The 22,198-nt window shown below is 47.0% G+C and overlaps 1 protein-coding gene across 1 annotated transcript in view; it reads left to right on the top strand.

Moving 5' to 3' along the window:
• The window catches only part of PKD1L1 (polycystin 1 like 1, transient receptor potential channel interacting), a 1,386,277-nt gene that overhangs the window by 1,117,761 nt on the left and 246,318 nt on the right, over nt 1-22,198 (top strand). Inside the window, exon 54 of the mRNA XM_085607392.1 lies at nt 7,509-7,632. Within this exon, the coding sequence (XP_085463518.1) occupies nt 7,509-7,632 (124 nt within the window). The remainder of the gene's footprint in view (nt 1-7,508; nt 7,633-22,198) is intronic.

The raw sequence follows: 22,198 nt of genomic DNA, 5'->3' as shown, positions 1-22,198 counted from the left end.
GATGTATAGACTGGTTTCTGGCTATAGTCTGGCTGGGTCCCTGCTAATCAGGGCCCCAGTCTCTCTGTTCTCTCTAAACGACTTGGTGTGCATATTAGATGCACTAGTGATTGGATACTGTGGTACCTTATGAGCCCCTAGTATATGGTACCTTAGGTACCTAGGGCATTGGTACTTCACAGGCCTACCAGGGTCTGAAGCATGTATTATGCCACCCCTGGGAAGCAGACTCAATCTAACACCACGGGGTAGTGTTAGTACTTCTCAGAGAGGTATAGGTTCCTATATCTCACCATACACCCACATATAAACCTGTCAGCCACCCCTATGGAAGGCCCTATCAATCCTGAGGGCAGGGTGCTTGGTTTACTATGTGAGGGGGTGCCTCTGCCTGAGCAGGGCCCCTCTGCAGCTGGCAGGGTCTATTCCCTGTGGCTGTTTGTGGATGCGGTTAAACCACATACTCTTAAGTGCATTATAACCTTGCGGTAAATGCTAACTTTGGAATGACTGCATCAAAACATGTTGTGTTTGGTGTCAAACAACTTGGAATCATACCCCCACACCAGTAACTGGTGTGGGAGTATGATCCCACCCTTCTAGAGGGGATGACATGTACCCACTGTACTAAACGACAGAAATCCTATAGAGCCCTGGCATCACAAAATGGATGCCACCAGCACAGACACTGGGCTGCCCTCCTGCTGCTGACTGAAACTCACAGTGGAGGAAGCCTAACAAAAGGCATCCTGTCACAGGGAAGTGTCACCACCTTTCAGACAGGATTCAGTGTATTGGAGCTGAGTGGGTGCACTCCTAGAGTGCTTTGAAGTCCTGCACTGGGGGAGCAGTAGGCTCCTCTGTGCATAGGCCAGCTCAAACCGGATCAGGGGCTACCTGCCCCTGCTCTGGCGCGAAACTGGACAAAGGGAAGTGGGTGTAACCACCCCCTCCCCTGACCCTCCTAGAGGAGTGGTCATAGAGCTAGTCCCTCCCCTATCTTCACTATAAGATAGCAAGCATTGCCTTTACAAATCAGATAACCCTGGATGATGCTCTACAAAGAAGAATCCTGGCCCTTTGACGTTCCACTACCTTTGGAAGACAGAAGAATCTCCCTTGGAGACAAGGAGTGACTCCCCTGCTTGGCAGGCACCAAAAACCTTAATCAATGGTTGCAAACTTTCCCGCTCCCGCCAGAGTTTGATGTCCCTGCTACCCCAAAAGTGAATTTCCTGACTTCTCAACGGTCATTGTGAGTCCCCAGCAAAGCTGTGGCAAGTGGACCCCACGAGTGACGAGGAACAGCAATACCCTGGGACCGTGCACTATTGACGAGTGCAAACCCTAAACAACGTTCTACGAACTTGTGCATTGGACCATTTGTGGCCCAAGCCTCCAGCAGGTCTTGCACCAAAACTCAGCTGCCTACCCCATCCCGAGTGACTGTGGGCTCCTGTGAAGCATTTCCTGAAGAGGCATCTTTGCGATCACTTGCCCATTGGCTAGTGGGTCCCCCGAAGACTTTTCTATCAACTCAAAGGGCTCTTCTGGTTGCTCCAGGCCTGCCCTCACTTACCCTTGCTGGGTGAGTCCCTCAAACCTTGCTGGTCTGCACCATTGACTTTCTTCAGTCTACACAAGACTTGCAGTTACCAATGCTTGTTGGCTCCAATCCGGTTGCCAACACCGCCATCAGCTGCCAACACCGCCATCAGCTGCAGACATTGTGGGTCACTCCAAATCCAGCTGCTGGTTATCGTCGCGCTCTCCTGGACCTCGTGAGCAAAGAGTCAAAACACCATCGATGACCTGAATCGACGCGACATCTGTGGTCATCCATCTTCCTGGCCACCGGTCACTGTCAAGTGACTTTGAACACTGTCCCTTCAATTTTCAGGTCTTCTCCAGGCTTGGATTCCACCGGACACTTCTTCAGATGACGTAAGCAGCAAGTCTTCTTTGGTCTCCATAGAAAGACGCGACCCGACACCAAAAGACACCTATGCACCCGGCTTCCCTGGGTGAGGTAACTCGTCCACTCCGGTGCCCAAGTGTGTGTTGGCCCTCGAAGTACTTACCTTGTAAGTGGCTTGCTTGTAGTCTTTCTCGAAGTACCCTAGAACTTTAAAAATCTAACCGCGACTTGCACCATTATAACCAACAGGAAACCCGCGGCTGTGTTCACACACTGCACGCATCTCCCGTGGGCCTGTTACTTACCTGCTAACACTGCAGTAGTGAAGCCCCAGCGATTCCCCAGGCCCTAGGCCTTGTTATTTTGCAAGTCGACATCCTTATACCACTTTCTTAGTATATGGTCTGGTACGCCCCTAGGGCTCCAGCCATATTTGTGCTTAATTTATTGTGAAACGTTGACATTTGAATGTGTACCTGGTCTCTAATCTCATAAAGAGATTAGTAGAGTGTGTCTAGTAATAAATACATATATATACCTGTGTGGTGTCCTTTCATTTGGTAATTCAAGAGATTATAAGGTAAAACAAGCTGCTTTACATTCCTCTGAGACTTAGCCTGAAGGCTGCTCTCCACAGCTACCACTAGGATAGCTTTCTTTAAAAGTTTGCCTTAAACCTATCTACCATAAGAGTCGAATTGGACTGGTGCAAGGTGCCACTATAACTAGTGACCAGCATATGCCAGGCCAACTTCTCACACCAACTTTTTTTAATTCTCTGATGTATAATAACTATGGAATTGTCACAGCTTTCTCACGGGTTAAACATTCGCTAATAATTGAATGATTAGGAGAAGCACAGGTGATGAACCAAAGAGATATCTACAACATTATGGGGTCTATTTTATTAAGATCCTCTAAATAAATGAGGCTAAGTTCCTTGTGAACATTTACAATGTGGTAGGGAGAGATGATGTTGACAAAAGCGGTTCTTTTTCACTTGTAGTGAAAAGGAGTTGGCATAACCCCAAACCCTAGCTCTATAATCTGCAGTAGGTGTCAATTGTAATTTACATGTTTCTAACAGTGGGTTAATGGGTTTACCACATAGAGATGAGTCTAGATTAAACAGATCATCCATTTCTTGGTAAAAACATTTATGACGAGCAGCGCTGTTAGACTACCCCTAATGTGGAAGTTGGAAACCTTTTCTAACCTATTATTATTGATGGTGAAAGTAGGCAGGTTGGAGATGTCGGGGCCACCGGAAATTATATGAGACATAGAGAAATTGGTTTCAAGATCTAAGCTGGTCATGTGGAGTAAAAGCAACCAACAAACTCCTTAGTGCCTTGGGAATACCGGCTAATAGGACTGCATCGTCTCCATATAATAGGACGGTGTGGGTTCACCATTAACCATGATCATCACCATCAACACAGCTATGAACCAGATGCTCATTAATTTTGTTAGTATGTAAAATAAATAAAAGTGGGCCAAGTATACTGCCTTTGCACCACCTCTTTCTAAAATCAAAGAATCTGATATATTTGCCTTAGGTCCAAATCTTACCTTAGTTGTAAAATTGCAAATCAAATCAATTTTTTTTTTTTACGCTAGCTCTGTCAAGATACATTTCTAAGAAAAGAAGCCACTGCTTTGACTAGTTAACCCTGTCAAAAGTGTTGGATAAATCCATGAAAGCCAGGTACAGTGGGCATCACCTGGCAAAGATGTACTTGCCTAATAACAGATCAAGAATAAGGCATTGCTCCACTGTGCTTAGCTGTTCTCTAAAATCATACGGACAGGGGCTTAAAATATTGTTTTCATTACCCATTCACGAATTCTGTTAAAACTACCCTACCTATGATTTTAAGTGACTAATCAATCAATAAGAGAAATTGGCTTGCAGCAACATGGTTTTAATCTGTTACCTTCTTAAAAATAGGAACTATGGTGGATGCTGACCAGGATGCAGGTAGCTGGGTGATAAAAGAATTATTAAAAATGTTTGCTAAGAGAGGGGCCACATATCTATAATCCATTTAAAAAGGCCCATGTGTAAACTGGACCTGGAGCTTTACCAAAGAAACTCTGACGGATGTCCAAAATTACCTCAGGGTAAAGATTTTTTTTTTTTTAACCAGATGTTGAACTGTAAGGGGTGCCTAAAAGAAGGGAGGTGTTTTCAGTAAGGCTTTAGCGCTGCTCTGGCGAGAGCTTTAGTAAGTGGGGGATTTGGAAGTGCAAACTAGTGCTTTCAGGCCTCCAAATACAGTGCATGTGCGCCGGGCGCGTGCACCATTTGGCAGCCTGCGTGATCATTTCGCGGCCGCTTTGATGTTCTCAGTGATCCGCGCGGCCACTGAGAACATCAAATCTGCCGTGAAAGTGCACACCATTTGCCAGCCTGCGTGCCTCTCTCCCCTTAGAGGGCGCGACGTGCCCTACCCCCTCCCTTATTCCACTTCCTGCTTGTTATTCAAGGGCGCTGTTCTTTTAAAGCGCTGATGCAGTTGTTAGTTTCTCGGCCTGATTGTAGGGCACATGTTATCAGCTCCCTGGGGGGTTTGCTTGTGCTGATCAAATGTAGCATCGCCTGGGCTCTCACGGCAAAAGAACATTAAAAATCATCTTCAAAGGTGAAACACCGGAACAATAAGCTACGATTTGGATTTGGGTGGAGCGCGCGTTCTCAAAAGGAATGAACAGAAGGCTCATTTTAGCAGCGCACAATTCAAAGCCCTGTCAGCGTGCGGCCACTGCTTTCATTTTGAGGCCAAATGCATTTCAACCCTCAATGCTTAACTGGTGCCTGCAAATAACAACCCTACTCCCAGAGCTTCGCCAGCAACCTAGATTTTATGGGACTCACATTCGAGTGCACTGCTCAGCATTGTAAATGTAGCAAGTGAAATAGGCGTGACTTTGTTACAGACACAGAAGGAGATGCCACACTCTTGTAATAAGTCCTACATTCCGCCCCTATGCTCAGTGCTGTAACATCATGTAGGAACACCGTAGCCGCTATGACAATGTCACAACCACCACCAACAACAATCTAGAATGTTGCTTCGTTTGAAAATGTCAGCTTGGAACTTAAGATGCATTGGGGCAGAAGTCACGGGGCGGTCCCTTTAAAGTGAACAATCATACAGAAACACAAATCACTTCAAGGAACGCCTCAAATTTGAAATGCATTGTTGGATTATTTAAAGTGAACTTGCAAATTCACATTGACCCAAATCATTTCTGAATCTCAAAATAAGAGTGTGCAACCTTCATGGAGATCGGCTTCATCATACCTCACCTTAACTGGCGCAAACTTCAGCAGCATTCAACAGAAACAAGCATTGGCATAGCCAATAGGTCTCGCCTTTGGGATCTTATAAGTGTTTAGCCATGCAACAGTTGTTGTTGCACTAAGGATATTGTGCTGCATAACTAAATACTTCTAAGGTCCCAAAAGCGAGACCTATTGGCTATGCCAATGCTTGTTAAGATTGGATTTAAATTTCACTCAGCAATCTGTAATCTACTCTGCAATTCTTTTGTTTTTTAGATAGGCTTTGGGCAAATTCCTGTTAGCAAGGGAACAAGAAACAGCTTTTTTGGGCTACTCAGACCACAGGGGGAATGAATTAAGCAACTATTTCTTTGTTCGTGAGCTAATCATTCTACATGGGAATGTTCCCTGCCGAACTACTAAAATATCATCTTATTTTGGTCGGGTTGGCAATTCATCCATTGACATATTGTTATGTCCCGAGGCCTACTGAAATATTACCTGGGCAGTGATATTTTGGAGGTTAATAACAAGGACCAAAATCCTTTGACTTTCATTTTTGCTCCTCAAACCATTTCTTGTAAACCCAAGTTTATCCATTGTTTCTCTACCCAGCATAATGGGTTAAGGTTGGAGTTGAATCTCCCTTTCTGTGTGTCCTTGGTAAATACAAATGTCATTTCGTCCTTTTATGATTAGTTGATCAGATACTGCAGACTGTGCACAAACAACAGAGCCATTTATTTACTTGTACCATTGTATTAATAGAGCTCTACTTAAGCCTCAAGCTCATTGCATAGAACATTCCCCATGCTGGTTTGATGCAACAGGTGAGTAATTTTCTAAGATAACATATCAAATATTCTTCCAGATAGTTTGGTGTTAAAATTGACGCAAAGTTTCAAATTAGTTTCCTGCAAGGAGAATTTATTGCAGGGAGGCAATCCATCAATACAATTGAACAACATGTTAAAGTTAGGGTTATTTAAATAACAAAAATGAGCTAAATGGAAATAAAAATCCTTCTTACCACTCAAAGAAAAAATTGCCAACTCCCTACACTTAACTTCCACTGAGGTAATTTTAACCTTTAAGTTAAGTTTAAGTTAAGTTTGAACCAGGTTGAGAGGTCTCTCCTTGCTTAACCGGAGCTAGAGGGGATGGCCAGGGTGGAATAGCATATAAAACTGGAGCACTGGAATAGTGGCCCATGTTGCCTGTAAAAAAAAATATCAAAATGATTAACCAAGTAAATCAAATCAGGATGCTTCAATTTTTGAATAAATCCCTGCAATATTGCAGCTGACAAGATTACCGGAATTAAGATCGAGCCTTGGTTAGTAAGGAAAAAGTGTTGAGAGGGCACCTCATTGTCTGTGCCCCAGGCCTTACCAAGACTTCTGGCAAGCCTGGGTAGACCTCCTAGAATCATTTGTTTTGAGGGTTGAGAGCCATGCCTTCCAGTGGGATGCCCCCCATCTCTTCGGAGTATACCACATAGACTGTCATCTACCTTGATGTTTTGAAGCAGGCAACAACCCCACCGCTCCGGGCTAGACCCATTAAACTCTTACTACTTGTTCTGCATGAGAAGCTGCACCCTTTTGCATTTGCTCTTCCAAAGCTCCTAGGAGTGCATCCTAGAGCACTGGTGCATCTCGTACTACACCTGTTCTAAATTACAAGCACTGTTAAACACCGATTTTGGGACATTGCTTTACCTAGCTGCCCAATGGCAATAATATTAAATTAACTGTATACAAACGTATCTCAAACTTACGTAGTTCTTACTTACAGCATTCTTAAGCAGAGTGACAAGTTCACATCAAAATCCTGAACCCCACACAGAACACAAGCTTACTTTCCACGCAACATAATCTCTAAACTCACAATCTACCTTCCTTGCATCACCTCTTAATCATGTACAGTTGTCTGCTCTTTGTTTCTGTTGTTGAGAATTGATGTCATTTTTGTTTTTGCAACCTGTAAACAGAAATTGCAGCTGCAACATTTTCTTTTGCTTTGAAGTCAGATATTTAAGTGAGATTAATTCTTACATTTTTAAATACTTTAATTGTCATTATTATTGCATCTTTTGAAATGATACCTTCAACAGCAATAGCACTGATGATGTTGCAGTTAAGCCTAGTCTGAAATGACTAAATAAGGTTTCAAAAGATGACTTGTGCACAGGGAGTTGTTATACATTTTTGATAACTGTTTTAATGGCTTGTACCTAGTCAATCTTAACATTCAGTAGTGTCCTGTTTATGATGTTATCTTTGTACCTTCTTCATGCAGGAATGCCAAGAACCCATTCACTGACATTAAAACAGTTGATCAATGGTGGGATTGGAGCTTTACAACTCTGCTAGATGGACTTTACTGGGACACCTGGTATAACAAAGCAGCAGCGAAAGCTCAGGTACAGCTGGTGCTATACATTCTCAAATCCAGTGCTTAATTTGTGCAGCCAGTAGCAGGGTGTTAGCATTGCCAGTTAGTTTTGGGGACCCAGGACATCATTTTATACAGGTCTACAAAGAGAAAGGCAGACAAGATGGAGGAAGGGTGAAGAGAATGATGGGTAAACAGTGAGAATATACAAAAGGAGGGTTTAAAAAAAGATACTACAAAAGTGAGATAAAACCACAGGTGTAAGGTGGTGAAAGAGAGTGGCAGGAGGTGTAATCAGGACAAGACTGCCTTGTATTGGGTTGGGCAGCCCTGGCAGTGGGCCCCTGAACCTATGTTTATGTATTCTTTTTTAAAGTAAATAAAAAAAATGGCTATACTATCCACTGTCAAATAATGAAATTCTAAAGATGTGTGTGTAAATGTTATACTTTAAGGCCTCCAAATAAAAGGCATTTTCGGAGCTGATCGTCTAGGGCCAAGTGTTTGACTTTGGAAGCAGAGATCATCGTTTAGCCTCTTGGGATACTAAGCAACTGTGTAGTTAGTTGTGTACTAATCTGTAACAACAAATTTATTTCAGAGAATATGGGTTATTTGTGTTTCTTATACAAAATGTCTTCTTTAGCAGCTCATTCACCTTCTGACCTCCAGCATGGTCACAAGCATGAGTAATGGATGAACTTGTAGTGCTAGAGATGAGTAGTATCAGTCATGCAGACAGGTCATTCTCCGAGGAAAAGAGATCTGCACAGGAATGTGAACAGAGGACAGAAACTTAAAGTTTAGTTTTAATTTCATAAAGCATGGTGATTACTAAAAGGTGTCCTGGTGTTCAAAACCATGCAGCAAAGAAACAGGGCAAAACTACACATTGAAGTGATACCTTTTAAGAGCTTTGCGGAACCACGTTTGGTCAGGCTATTCATGTATATTACAGGAAACAGTGGTCCCTGAAAGCAAAATGATAGAACAAAAAATGAATATAGTCAAAATTGAAACTATATTATAGCCAATGTCCAGCCGGGCATGGCAACTTTAATAAGTAGAGGTTGTTAACAGTAAACCAGAAAATGTAAGTAGAATCTTGGTGGGACACAAGCCTGTATCCTATGACTTACATATCATGTTGACAACAAATAGTAGAACACATTCAGGCAATTACATTGATGTTTCTTTTTAGAGATAATGAGTAGCGAAACATCTGGTATTTAGATTGCCACCTTCACAATATATTACATAAAGAAATATTAAAGTGTAGGGTGGACAACAGAGTCGACGGCGTTTCGATCCTTATAAGAGAGATTCAGGATCATCATCAGGACTATTTAGTTAAATTGCCCATATTTTAGAAAGCCTCATGTTGCCATGGAGGCAACGAAGCAGGCGCCGAGTCTCGGTCTAGCAACGTTACGTGAAAGATAATGAATTAAAAGGTAGGAACAATGCCTACGGACAACTACTTCCGGAATGGAGGACACGGTAAAGTCTTAATGCACTAGAAGAGATGGGTTCCGTGGCCATGCAGAGGACAGTGTGTTCGGACGATGCCGGATCAACTGTCAAAGGATACAGGCTTGTGTCCCACCAAGATTCTACTTACATTTTCTGGTTTACTGTTAACAACCTCTACTTATTAAAGTTGCCATGCCCGGCTGGACATTGGCTATAATATAGTTTCAATTTTGACTCTATTCATTTTTTGTTCTATCATTTTGCTTTCAGGGACCACTGTTTCCTGTAATACGTATCAACCCAAGGTCCCTGTCTAATTCCTTTGGGTGCCCTTGTCCCCCCTTTTTACACAGGCTATTCATGTATAGCAAATGACTGGCTATACCAGTGCTGGGCAGTGACAACAGAGAAAGCTTGACCTCCTGGGTGCCTTCTGTGAAATCTCATATATTAACCAATAGAGCCTTTGAAGAACGAAGTTTACTAGAAAGTTGCCTGCTACGAGTGGTGGTTTGGATATAAAATCACCCTTGTCGTCAAAAGTTTAGCAATGCACATAGAATGTAGGAAACCTTTTCAATGAAATTCATTTGGTTTCTTACAATCTGCCGAGCTGGAGCAGCTGCACCGGGAACGAGCATACAAGAGAGACACCTGAAAACACAAGCACTCCCATGGAGTGCCTCACTATCAATCCCAAAGGCAATGCATGTAAAGGAACCAAAACTTTAGATCTCACACTGTGCCTATGAGGGTAAGGGGGTTTGGGACAAAATAAGAAAAGAGAGACTTGTGGTACTGGATTTGCTCAGTGGCTGTGAAACATTGCATAACCGGAATTGTCAGTTCTGAGACCTTCTAGGTTTGTGAGGTAGATGTGCAGTGGACCAGAAGATCTGGTTTTCCGATGATGCAATAACAAGAGGAGGTAGTTACCATCAGTACACAAACAGGTCTCTACATAGAATGAACATGAATTAACGTCAGTGACATAAACTTACAGGTTTCATCAGCAGCTCGGCATAAGAGCAGAAGAACCAAAATCACAGATTGGAGTATGGCACTCCTAGGAATAAACTTGAAATACAGATGTGAGTTATTGGCACTCCCATGGGTACACTCGGAACACAGGTTAGAGTTACTTGCCCTCCTAAGATACACTTGGAGCAAAGGTTGGAGTTACTTGCAAGCCTAAGGATACACTTGGAATGCAGGGTGGGATACAAGGTTGGTGCATATATCAAGGACTCTGATGTGCTTTCTCCCGGCAGTACTGTTCATCAGAAAAACATAGAGCTGAAGTCTTTAATCCTTGTGTGGTGACAGTTCTAGCACCAAGGTTGTAGGAAGGGTCCGGAGTATAAACATACAAGAAGCGCTGGAGTAAATTACAGAGAGGACATGTCGGAATGTCTATATTTTTTGAAGACTGGGAGACTCTTTCCTGTTTTCTACTATAGGAGGTTTAATGCGCACTAACTGATATCAAGTACTTAGCCTAGTTCTTCTACTTGACTGAAGTTCAAAGAAGAACTCAAGACTAACTCAGGGAGTCACGGGGGACTGGAGCAGCTGTGCAGGAGTGAGCGAGGAGGATGACGTTGAGGGAGCTGCTGCCAAGGGAACCACTTATTTGGATGGACTTGAAGGTGATTGGAGCGCTTCTCAATTCAGCAGGATTCTTCAGGTGAGTAGGAAGGGTGAAGCTTGTTCTGCAGGGAGCGAGGCCAAGACATGAATAAGGTTTGGGTGGGGTTTATGTACCCTCTTGAAGGCTCAATAGATGTACCTAGATCACGTGTGGCACATTTCCGTCTGGAAGGTTCTCGAACCTTGGAGAGAATGTTTTAGTACACTCTCTTTGACCTTACAGAATGAGCATGTGCAACTTGTTGAAGTGAACCAAATAACAGGAAACAAATGTATTGTATTCACACGAACGTGCATAGTGGAAAACCACACCAAGGCCTTAGTAACAGTGAGAACAGTTAATCCATTTGTTCAAGAGATTTGGGGAATGCTTGCAGTATTTAGGGGTAATGGAAGTACGGGTGCTGGGGGACCATCGGTCTTGAGGGTGCTGGGTGAGCATCAATCATGAGGGTGCTGGAGGAACATCGGTGTGAGAAAGGGCCATCTTTCTTGCATGGTATGCCCCCACTTTCTGCTGAATTGCTGAATGTACTTTGACTGAGTGCGCCCTGGGCTTCTGCCAATCAGGTGCCCAGGGCCTATGTTCCTTCCCTTAAAACTGTTCTCAAACCTAAAACCCAAATTAACAAACCCTGGCCACATGTCAGCCGCTGGTAAATGGTACACTAGGTAGCCAGGACCTTGTGACCAGGGAAGGCCCCTATTGTGCCACCCTTAGAGGCCCTGTACCCTGAAACAAACACACTGCCCTTGCAGGCTGAGTGTCTGGGTATAGAACAAAACAGAGAGTCGACATGACACACATCCCTTTGTGCCATGCCCGCAACATACACTGCCCTGGCATACATCAGCCACCCCTCTAGCTGGGTGCCCTAGGCCAGTGGTGTGGGTACAGGAGCATGAGCCCTGTGCCCCTACAGTACCCAGGTCCATTCTTGGGCACTGTAAGTGCAGTGCTGCCATTTAAGAGTATATGGTGCTGGGAGCTCGTCAACATGAACTCCACAGCACCATGATGGCTTCACTGAAGACTGGGAAGTTTGGTATCAAACTTCTCAGCATATTAAACCCGCACTGATGCCAGTGCCCGATTTAACGTACAATGCACGACAGAGGGCATCTTAGAGATGCCCCCTGAACCTAACCTACAATCCACGTCTGGTCTGAGGGGCTGCCTAGGCTGCAACACAACAGACATGTTGCTGGACCCCTGGGTAGAGAGCCATCCGCTCTCCTGGGCCTGCAGCAATGCACATCCTGGGCGAGGTGGTAGGTCTCCTCCCTCAGGATGGGCAGGGGAAGCTTCAAAGGCATACCGCCTTTGTGAGCTTCTCCAGGCCAATTGCTGTACTCAGCAACTGGCCCCTACCGGTTCTAAACCCCCACTCTGGCGGGAAGACTGGCCGGAAACCTCAAGGAAGGACAGGCGGTGTGCCAGCCTCTGCCAACCCCACCCCTCAGGTGGGGGAGGCGAGGTGAAACACATCTCCGGCATCTCGCAATCTTGAAGATGGGGAACACTGCCCAATCAGGACTAGGCCACTGCCCCCCTCCCGCAGGAGAGTGGCAGGATAGGGGCAGGGATCCAGTGGTCCCTGCCCTTTACCTACCTGTAATACCCCTACATTTAGTATTTAGGGGGACCCTGAACCTGCCTTCCTTAGATCCAGATTCCGAAACAGCAAAGAAGATCAAGAAGAAAGAAGACCTGCCGTGCAGCTGCTAACAAGAGGAAGACACCAACTGCTTTGGCCCCAGCCCTACCGGCCTGTCGACCCTCGAAACTGCTCCCGCTAAATCCTGGCATCTCCTGGGGCCAGCAACCTCACAAACCCCGGAGGACCTGGCTACCTTATGACTCTGAGCATCTGGGACTCCCACGAGCAGTGGCACTGCTCAAAGCAAGTACCTGACCCCTGGCATCAACCAGGAACTGCGAACCCTGCACACTCTGCACCTGCCAAGCCTGGCCTGTGCTGGAGGGGACAAAGACCAGGAGGATGTCCCCCCGGCGACTGTGACTCCGAATTTGGCACCCAAGGACACACCTTGACACTCCTGACGACCCCTGCATCCTCAGAACCAGGGATCCATCCCCCCAACCGCAATCAACAGAGGGTAAGATTTCCCGACACCAAAAGGCACCCTGCACCCGGCGCTCTGCGGCTCCCTGTGCCCAACTCCTGGGTACCTACCTATCCTCGAACTATCCAACTTACCTCTCGAAGTGGTGGTCGCACCTGAAGAATCTTCGTCCCCGAGCTTGCAGCCTTTGTTCGTTCTTGAGCTTCTCCATTGCAATCCATTGAGCGCCCGACAGCTCAAAAGCACCCTGCACCCACTAGCCCGAGTGGCCCTGACAGTGCAACTTCTACTCTAACCTACTTCCCCATTTGCCCTGAGCAAGTGACCAGGAGCCCAGCTCCCACAGCCGCATGGCCTGGTAGCCCGCAGCCACCAACCATGGGCCCCCTGCCTCCCATAGGATAACATTGGGTCTACCTCACTCTGCACCCATCTGCCCCTCTGCCGCTGAGGGTGTAACAACTGTACTTACCTGACCCTGGAAGACCCCTGAGTCTATGCCCAGCACCTTAACTCTGCCAGTCGAGTACTTACCCAAAAGCCGATAACTCACTTTTCTTCCATAGCGTAACATTGGCTGGTTTCACTTGAAAATTCTTCTAAGTGTGGAGTTTCTAAACTTTAAAATATTCACCTAAAATCAACCGAGTAACGAAATCGAAAATACTCACCTGCTATTGGGAGAGATCCCAATGCTGGATCTTGGTGCCCAGCACTGAACCTGAAAAGTAATTACACAAGCAAACTTACCACTAACTCAATTTTCTCCCTAAGGAAACCATTGACTGTTTTTCTGTGAAATTTCTTCTAAGTGTCGATTTTTGCAAACTACAAATATTCTTTAAAAATCGAAACAACTGTGAAAATGTAATTACTTACCTGTTTTAGAAAGATGTCCCAGTACTGAGCCTAGGAGCCCAGCACTGGATTACAAAAGTAACGAGAACATACTTTACCTGCAACTTGAATTTCCTTCCATGGGATAACATTGCCTAGTTTTTGCTGAAAAAGTTTCTAAGTGTCGATTTTGCAAACTTACAAATATTCGTTAAAAATCGCCTGAATAACCTAAACACATTCTCTCAACTGCTTACACGTGGTACACTAGTGCTGGATCCAACACTGAGCTAGAAAAAGTAACAATAACCCCACTTACCTGCTAAGTGAATTTCCTCCCATAGGATAACATTGGTGATTTCATTGGAAAAGTTTGTCAACTTTTAAACTACCAAAATATTGCTTAAAAATCACAACAGTAACTAAATCGTATTTACTCACCTGTTTTGAGGAAGTGTCCCAGGACTGAATCTAGGATCCAGTCCTGGAGTTAGAAAAGTAATCCTAAAAGTAATCAATGGCATTTAACTTTTAATTCCCATTGAGCTCAATGTATTATTTTGTTTAAAATTGTGTTGCCTATTGCAACAAACGGTAACTATTGCATTCAAAAGTCAATTGCCTATTGCAAAGTATTTAACTAAAGCATCTCATTCTGAGAAAGTATATTTTGATACCTATTGGTGGTTCTAAAATAAAACAACCATATATTTTTATATACAAACCATTGGCCTAGAGTTCAGTTCTTGAGTGTGTGAGACCATTTGCTGACTGAGTGTGTACAACAAATGCTTTACACTGTCCTCTGATACTGCCTTACTGCTCGACCAAGCTACCACTTTAGAGAGTAAGGTTATATCTAACTTTAGCCTCTGCCAAACCTCTGGGGACTGTGGACTGTAGACACACTGTACCTATTTGGGAACAGTATATACAGAGCCACTTTCCTACATCATGAGAGTGCTGGGGGAACATTGGTCATGAGGATGCTGGGGACACATCAGACATGAGTGTGTTGGGGGAACATCAGTTATGATGGAGCTGGGGGAATATCGGTCATGGGGATGCTGGGGGAACATATGTCATGAGGATACTGGGGAAACATCAGTCATGATACAGCGTGCCATAAAGCGCCTTAGGAATAAAGCAACATGAGCCCTGCTTACTAGACCATTACACAGGGGGCACAGGAAGGGGTTGTGACAGAGAGGGTGCAGGATGAGACCGTGTTAGTTTTATAGAAGGACATATGATGAATCCTTGCCGGCAGATGCTCATTAAAAATGGTTTTAATGACACAGCATTATTTATTTAGATGTCAACCGTTATGACATTCATGCAGAAGCTCTGATTTATTTCCTAGCTGCATCCTACTGCCTCATGTTATTACAGAAGTATAAATGTTCATTTGTAGTCCTAAGAAGTACAGTTTTAAAATTAAATAGCTTATTTACTTCGAACTGCTGTTTGTATGACAGAAATTGTATAGAAAGTGTGCACTCATTCACGCATAGTGATTAAGTGCTCATGTGGGTACCAAAGATCTCATTTAAGCACTGGTATATAAGGGGCGCTAGGTGGCGCACGTCCGGAATGGCCGCCACGTTGTGAGGCTCCCGCAGTCCAGCTCAGACATCCGATAGTTATCCTGGTTCCGAGGCGAGGATCGCTCGAGAAATAGAGCGCATTGACCCCCTGGACGACAGGGGCACCTGGGGGAGCGCAGTGCAGCACCGGAGAGGCTTGCTGGCGAGTGAGGTGGAGCCACGGCAGAGCGGTGAGCGGAGCCAGCCGGCGATTGAGGCAGCGGAGAGGCGGGGCGAGGCACCAGAGAGACGCGGCTTCTGCGCGAGAGGTAGGCCGTGCTACGAGGCGGCGAACTGCCTGGGGACTGTCTTGTGTGTCCTGGCGTGTGTGACGGCTCCCTGCTGACGGCCGCCGTGGAGCGGAGGCGGGCTGCGGGGTAACTGAGAGCGCACCGGCCTGGTGACACCCCCTCCGGTGTTGAAGATCAGCGAGCGTGCCAGATTGCATGCATTTCACGGGCGTAACGGCCCGAAGCACGATGCGAGGCCTCAGGGCGGGCACTGGATGGTGACCCCGACGGCCTGGGTGCACTATCAGCTGCCTGGCTGTGCCCAGGAGCCGGCGTTTGGAGAGGAGGGGAGCCCCTGGGGTGTGAGGAACGCCTGGATTCCTGAACCTGAGCTCCGCTGCTGGTGGGGACGGACACGGTGCATGGGCCGAGGAGCTGCTGAGTGAGGGGTGTCGACCCCACAGAGACTGTTGGTGCGAAGGACTTTGCTGCGTCTCTGGAGTTCGCCTGTCGCTGGGATGGACGGGTGAGGTGGCTGTTGGCCACGCCGGTGGATACCTCTTGCCGACCGCAGTGATATATTGCTTGGCGCGCAGCTTGAAGGGTGACAGCGTTGGGAGACACCACGCGGTGGCCTACTAGAGCAGTGGGTCAGAGGTTGATGGTCTCACCTCCCCTTGCGGACAGGTATGTGTTCTCAGAGGACTGCGTAGAGTGGCCTGTGACTTGCGGCCCGGAACAGTGCGGAGCGGACCTGCGCAGCAGTGCGACAAGGCGTGGGTGGTAGTGGTGTCTGCTGCCTCCTTCGCGCCGGTGCCGGACGTGGCGTTGGAAGTCAAGGTGTTCAGCGGTGAGGGGAGAGGTGACGAGATGGGGAAGCCGGACGCACGTCAATCCCGACTGCAGTTTGAGGGCAAGAAGCCTGCAAAGCAGCAGTCGCCGGTACGGGAGAAGACGGTGGAGGACTCACAGCCGGATCCTAGGCCACAACCGGGAGTGGATCTCCACTCAATCCTACTGGAAATGCGGCAGGGATTTGCGACCATTGCGGATAAGGTGGACACGATCAGCAACCGCATGGACGCGATAGCCCGCACGATAGAGGGGCTTGAAACACGCCTCAAGGAAGCGGAGCACCGCATTTCCGAAGTGGAAGACACTGCGACCCAGGTACAGAAAACGGTGGCGCAAATGGACAAGCTGCTTAAAGTCATAGCGGCTAAGAACGAGGACATTGAAGCGCGCAGTAGGCGCAATAATATCCGCGTTTTAGGTATACCAGAAAGTACGAATACTGGGAAGATGGAAGACTACATCGAGAAGTTACTGACAGCAGTGGTGGACCCTAACCTCCTGTCTACCCACTTCATAGTGGAAAGGGCTCATCGGTCGCTGGGCCCGAGACCGGCCCCTGGCAATCCACCCAGGCCCCAAATAATTGCGCGCTTGCTGAACTAAAGGGACAATGATACGGCCTAGAGGGTGGCCAGAGAGAAGCAACAGCTGTCCTATGAAGGGATATCTTTCACTATGTACCCGGACTTCACGCTCACGGTACAGGAGGAACGCAGAAAGTTCATGGCAGTGAAGCAGAAGCTGCGGCAAGCCCAGATTGACTATGCATTATTGTATCCGGCTCGCCTGCGCATTACGCATCAGGGAACTCAAACCTTCTTTACAAAGCCTCAGCAGGTAGAAGAGTTTCTAAAGCGGCTCCATAAGTCGCGACGACAGGCGGGGTCGCAGGAAGAGTCCCCCTAATCCTAATTGTGGTTGGTGCAGTGCTCGTTTGGTTCTGCATGCGGCTCGCTGCCATCTGAAGTTGTCTCGAGGGAGGGCGCCACGGCCCAGCTCGAGCTTAGACACGGTGCTGCTGGGACGCTCACTGAACGGAGAAGCTGATGGGTTTTTCTAGAAAAGTCACACACGTCGCAGGAACTATTGAACTATGTTACAGCTGGACGCCCTCGAACTCTCTCCAGGGACGGGCTGACGGCTGGGTCCACTTGGACTGAGAGGAGGTTTCCCGGAGCCACCTGGATGTATCCCCCAATTGGGAGATCCCCTTTGTTGTTTTGTAGTTGGGTTTTGCTCCTTACAATTTGCATTCTGAGTGCTAACTGGGGCACTTTAGAATGTGTGGTTCCGATGCCGGAGCGATGGGGGGTGGGGAATTTTTTGCTGACATGTTTGGGATGTTTCAGTGGGTGGGGGAGGGTTGGGTGGGGGAACGTATAGTTTGCGGAGAGTCGGAAATGTGGTTGTTTGGTGGTCCTATGTTTGAGCCATATGTGGGATTGTCACTGTGCAGGTAGATACAATGTGTTAGGTGGATGGGGGGGCACGAGCGTGATGACAAAGGAGGATAGAGATGTACTGAATGTGATGTCGTGGAATGTCAGGGGCTTAGGGGATCTGAGAAAACGGAGACAGGTTCTGGCCTATCTGGACCGGCAGCATATACAAATAGCTTTGTTGCAGGAAACTCATATTAATCCGCAAGCGGTTAATACCTTTGCTAGTAAATGGGCAGATTGTCGATTGTTTTCATCATACTCCTCCTATGCTCGAGGCACTGCCATTTTATTTAAAAAACAGACACCTTTTGAGATGGCGGGAGTAGAGGTGGATCCGCAGGGCCGGTTTGTTATCACATGGGGCAGGCTGGGGAGGGATTCTGTCACGATTGTGAACTGTTATGGGCCTAATACTGATAGCCCTGAGTTTTTTACTGTACTGTGGGGCAAGATCCTGAATGCCGGCTCTACCCATATCATCTGGGGTGGTGATTTTAATGTGGCTCTAAACCCGCTGTATGACAGATCTACTGCGGCCGCACACCATTACACGCAGGCCCGGGAGGTGCTTGGTGGGATCATCGCTGAGAGCGAGCTCATAGATGGTTGGAGATATACTCATCTGCAGGGAAAAGAGGGAACACATTTTACATCCTATAGAGGGACCTGGGCAAGGATAGACTACTGTCTGCTTTCTCGGGGACTGGGGCCGTTCATTTGCAGTGTGTCGCACTTAGCCAGGACGTTCTCGGACCACTGTCCGGTGAAATTAGGGATCATTCCGCCGGGGTATGGTCGACCTAGGCCGCGGTGGAGATTGCAACCCACAGCATTATTGGATATGGTATTCCAGACAGAATTGGGAGAGGAGATTCAGGATTTCTTCCTCCGGAACAAAGGTTCAGTGGATAGTGTTTAGCTGATATGGGAAGCATTTAAAGTGACGATCAGGGGCTTCTGCATGTCAAAAAGTTTTGGGGTGTTGCGGGACCTGCAGAATACGCTGCGTAAGCTAGAACGGGAACTGCAAGAATTGGAGAGGAGAAGCGGGTTCGGTGCAGGCGCAGTTTCGGGACAAACTAACTGATTATGAGGACGCGGCACTTAGAGAGTCTAAATTTAGAGGCAGGGCACTGGCTGCAGTTACGAGGAGGCCGCGCTTCAATACCTACATCCTAGAGATACAAGGACCTGGGGAGCTGCTGCAGCGTGACACACCAGCCATCTTAGACACGTTCTTTGCACACTACCGAACCTTATACACATCCCAGCGGCAGGGGGTGCCAGAGCTGGATGACTTTGTGGGGGATATAGCATTGGCTTGGCTGAGTGATGCGCACAGAGAATTTTTTATGCACCCCCTGGGGGTGGATGAAATTAGGGATGCCATTATGCAACAGCGGAACGGGAAGGCCCCGGGTTCTGATGGTCTACCAGCAGAATTTTATAAACAATACATCGATATCATGGCGCCAGTGTTGAAAGAGGTTTATGACGAATCCTTGGAGATGGGTGTCCTTCCCCCCTCGATGAGGGAAGCGATAGTTACGTCTCTGCTGAAACCTGGCAAGCCCCCTGAGTCCTGTGACTCTTACCGTCCTTTATCGTTACTAAACTGCGACACCAAAATCTTAGCGAAAACGCTAACTAACCGAATGGCATTACTAATGGAGAAGTTGGTACACCCGGACCAATCAGGGTTTGTGCCAGGGAGGAACACCTCCCATAACCTTAGGACTTTATTCTCCCTAATGCAGACGGTAGACCCGGAGTTTCCTCTGGCCGCAGTGTTTTTTGGATGCTACCAAGGCATTCGATTCTGTAGAGTGAGACTATTTATTCGGGGTCCTACAGAAAATGGTATTCCCGCTTGTTTACTTATCCTGGATCAAGTTACTATATACCTGCCCCACTGCCAGGATCTTAATTAATGGGCAGGTTTCCCAGCCAATTGCAATCTCGAGGGGCACTCGTCAGGGATGCCCCCTATCTCCCCTGTTGTTTGCCATAGCTGTGGAGCCGCTGGCCTCCAGATTACGCCAAGTTCATCAAGATATGGCATTTCGGTGCTGCATGCGGCAGCTACTAATTTCATTGTATGCTGACGACATGACACTATATATTAGGGACCAAGAGCGGAATACGAACACTGTTTTACGTGAGTTCATCCGGTTTGGTAGACTGTCTGGCATCAATATCAATTGGGGAAAGTCGCAATTCTTTCCTCTCACACCGGCGGTGTCTAGATTTCCTTTAGATTTTCCGTTGGAATGGTGCGATGGTTATTTGCGATATCTGGGCATACAGATCACCAGAGATAAAGAGGAAACACTACGGGCTAATTATGGTACAGCTATCGCGCGGCTGCAGCCAGCGTTACCCGCTGGATCTCGCTGCCGCTCTCGCTGGCGGAGAGGGCTTCCCTCATTAAAATGGTTGTATTACCGCAGTTACTTTACCTTTCCATCAACATACCTTATCACCCCGGGCAGCATTTCTTTAAAGTGTTGCATTCAGAGTTGATCAGACTAGTGTGGGGAGGGAGGCAGCCACGACTTAAATGGGCGACCTTGATACGACCGTATGATCAGGGGGGCTTTGATATCCCTGATTTTTAACTTTATTTCCTGAGCGCGCAGGCGCATTATTCCTATTTTTGGATATATCCCCCCAGATATATGCCGCAAATAGCGGTGGAAGACTGGCTGGCAGACCTGATACCACTGAGTGGATTGATACATGGGGCTGTGCGGTCCCGCGCGACGCCACCAACTACTGTCACAAGCACGGTAGATGCTTGAAATAAGATAGCGGATTTGTTGGATGCGCCGGTACTGTATTTCCCCCGATTGCCGCTGACATATCACCCCAAGTTGACCTTGCTGCAGGAGAAGGGGTTTTTGGAGTTATGTCGGCGAGTTCGGGTCTCCACATGGGGAGACCTGTTTCACGCTGGGGAATTTCGCACATTAGAACATTTTTCACAAGGGGTGCAGTGCACACCATTGGATGTGTTCCTGTATGTCCGCCTAAGACAGGGTATACGTTCGATTGTTCCGGACTTCCCGCGGGAGCCCCCGAGTCTGGTTCCGCTGCACAATCTGCTCGCCTCCAGAGATGGCAGACATCTAGTATCTACTTTATACACTGCTATCCGGTCCAACAGAGACGGGGACACCTGCCCGGCGCGAGTACAGTGGGGGGAGGAGCTTGGGGAGGAGCTTACTGACGAACAGTGGCACTATTGCTGCTCGCAGACGGCGCGGATATCAGCGAGCTGTAGGCTGCGAGTCATACACTATAAATACCTGCACCGTCTTTATTACACACCACTTAAGAAGCACAAATTTAAATTAGCCACAACTGACCGATGTGAGCGATGTCATCAATCGGCGGCAGGGTTCCTGCACTTAGCGTGGGAATGCCCGAAAATACATGAGTACTGGGAACAAGTGCTAGTGGCCCTAGAGAAGATAACGGGGTGGGAAATCGAGAAAAGTCCGCTGGCGGCGCTGTTAGGTTACACGGCGAAAGTGCCTTGCGCCTACAGGAAATTTCTGGCTATGTCATTGCTGCTAGCTAAACGAAGGGTGGCATGTAAATGGGGTAGGGGCAGGGCCCTGAAATTTAAAGAGTGGTTGGCAGACCTAATATATTGTCAAGAACAGTCTATCTATGCCAGATGGTACCTACTGCCTCCAAACCCAGAGATATATGGCAGCCGCTGCGGGGATACCTGCTCCTGCACGACTCGGTAGATGGGAATGCTACTCCGCATGCAACGGCGTAGAGACGGACGGGGCTGTTGTGTAGGAGGGTTCGCTGGCAAAGACCACAGCTTGCTGGATCTGCGGATGGCCGAATATTTTCTTGAATGCTTACAACGGGGGGTTGGATTGTTTGTCTCTGATTGCAAAGTGCCTAGTAAACTACCCCTAGCCCATGCAGAATGTTATGACAGTACGATATGTGTTGTATATGCTTTCTTTTTGTATTGATATGGCTTAAAAGAATGACTAAATTGCGGATGGCGCTGATGGGGTGCCAAGCGACAGAAACCACTGGAAGATTCTATGGCTCATCGCACATTGTAATGTTATGTTAAAATCATAAATAAATAAAAATAAAAAATAAAAAAAAGCACTGGTATCTACTCAAAGTAGAAACAGAGATCTTAACGCGTAATATAATACTTAAGCACAATTATTGTTTACTGTGAGCTAATGGAATGTCAAGTTGCTGATTCTTATCAAGCAAAATGTGAGCCATGGAAACTCCATCTTTTGGCTCCATCAACTGAAGTTTTTACTGCTATGTGATAGAGGCATATCCTTCCTTTTACCAGGGCAGTGGCACACCATGCACTTGCTCAGGGTTCTATAAAAGACAGAGACTACACCGCTCTGCTGTGTTATATAATTTTACAACCAAAC

Source organism: Triturus cristatus, chromosome 5_2 (assembly GCF_964204655.1).
Source record: "Triturus cristatus chromosome 5_2, aTriCri1.1, whole genome shotgun sequence".
Classification (NCBI taxonomy): domain Eukaryota; kingdom Metazoa; phylum Chordata; class Amphibia; order Caudata; family Salamandridae; genus Triturus; species Triturus cristatus.
The sequence above is the reverse complement of the archived record's forward strand: the minus strand, read 5'-3'. Positions and strand labels throughout refer to the sequence as shown.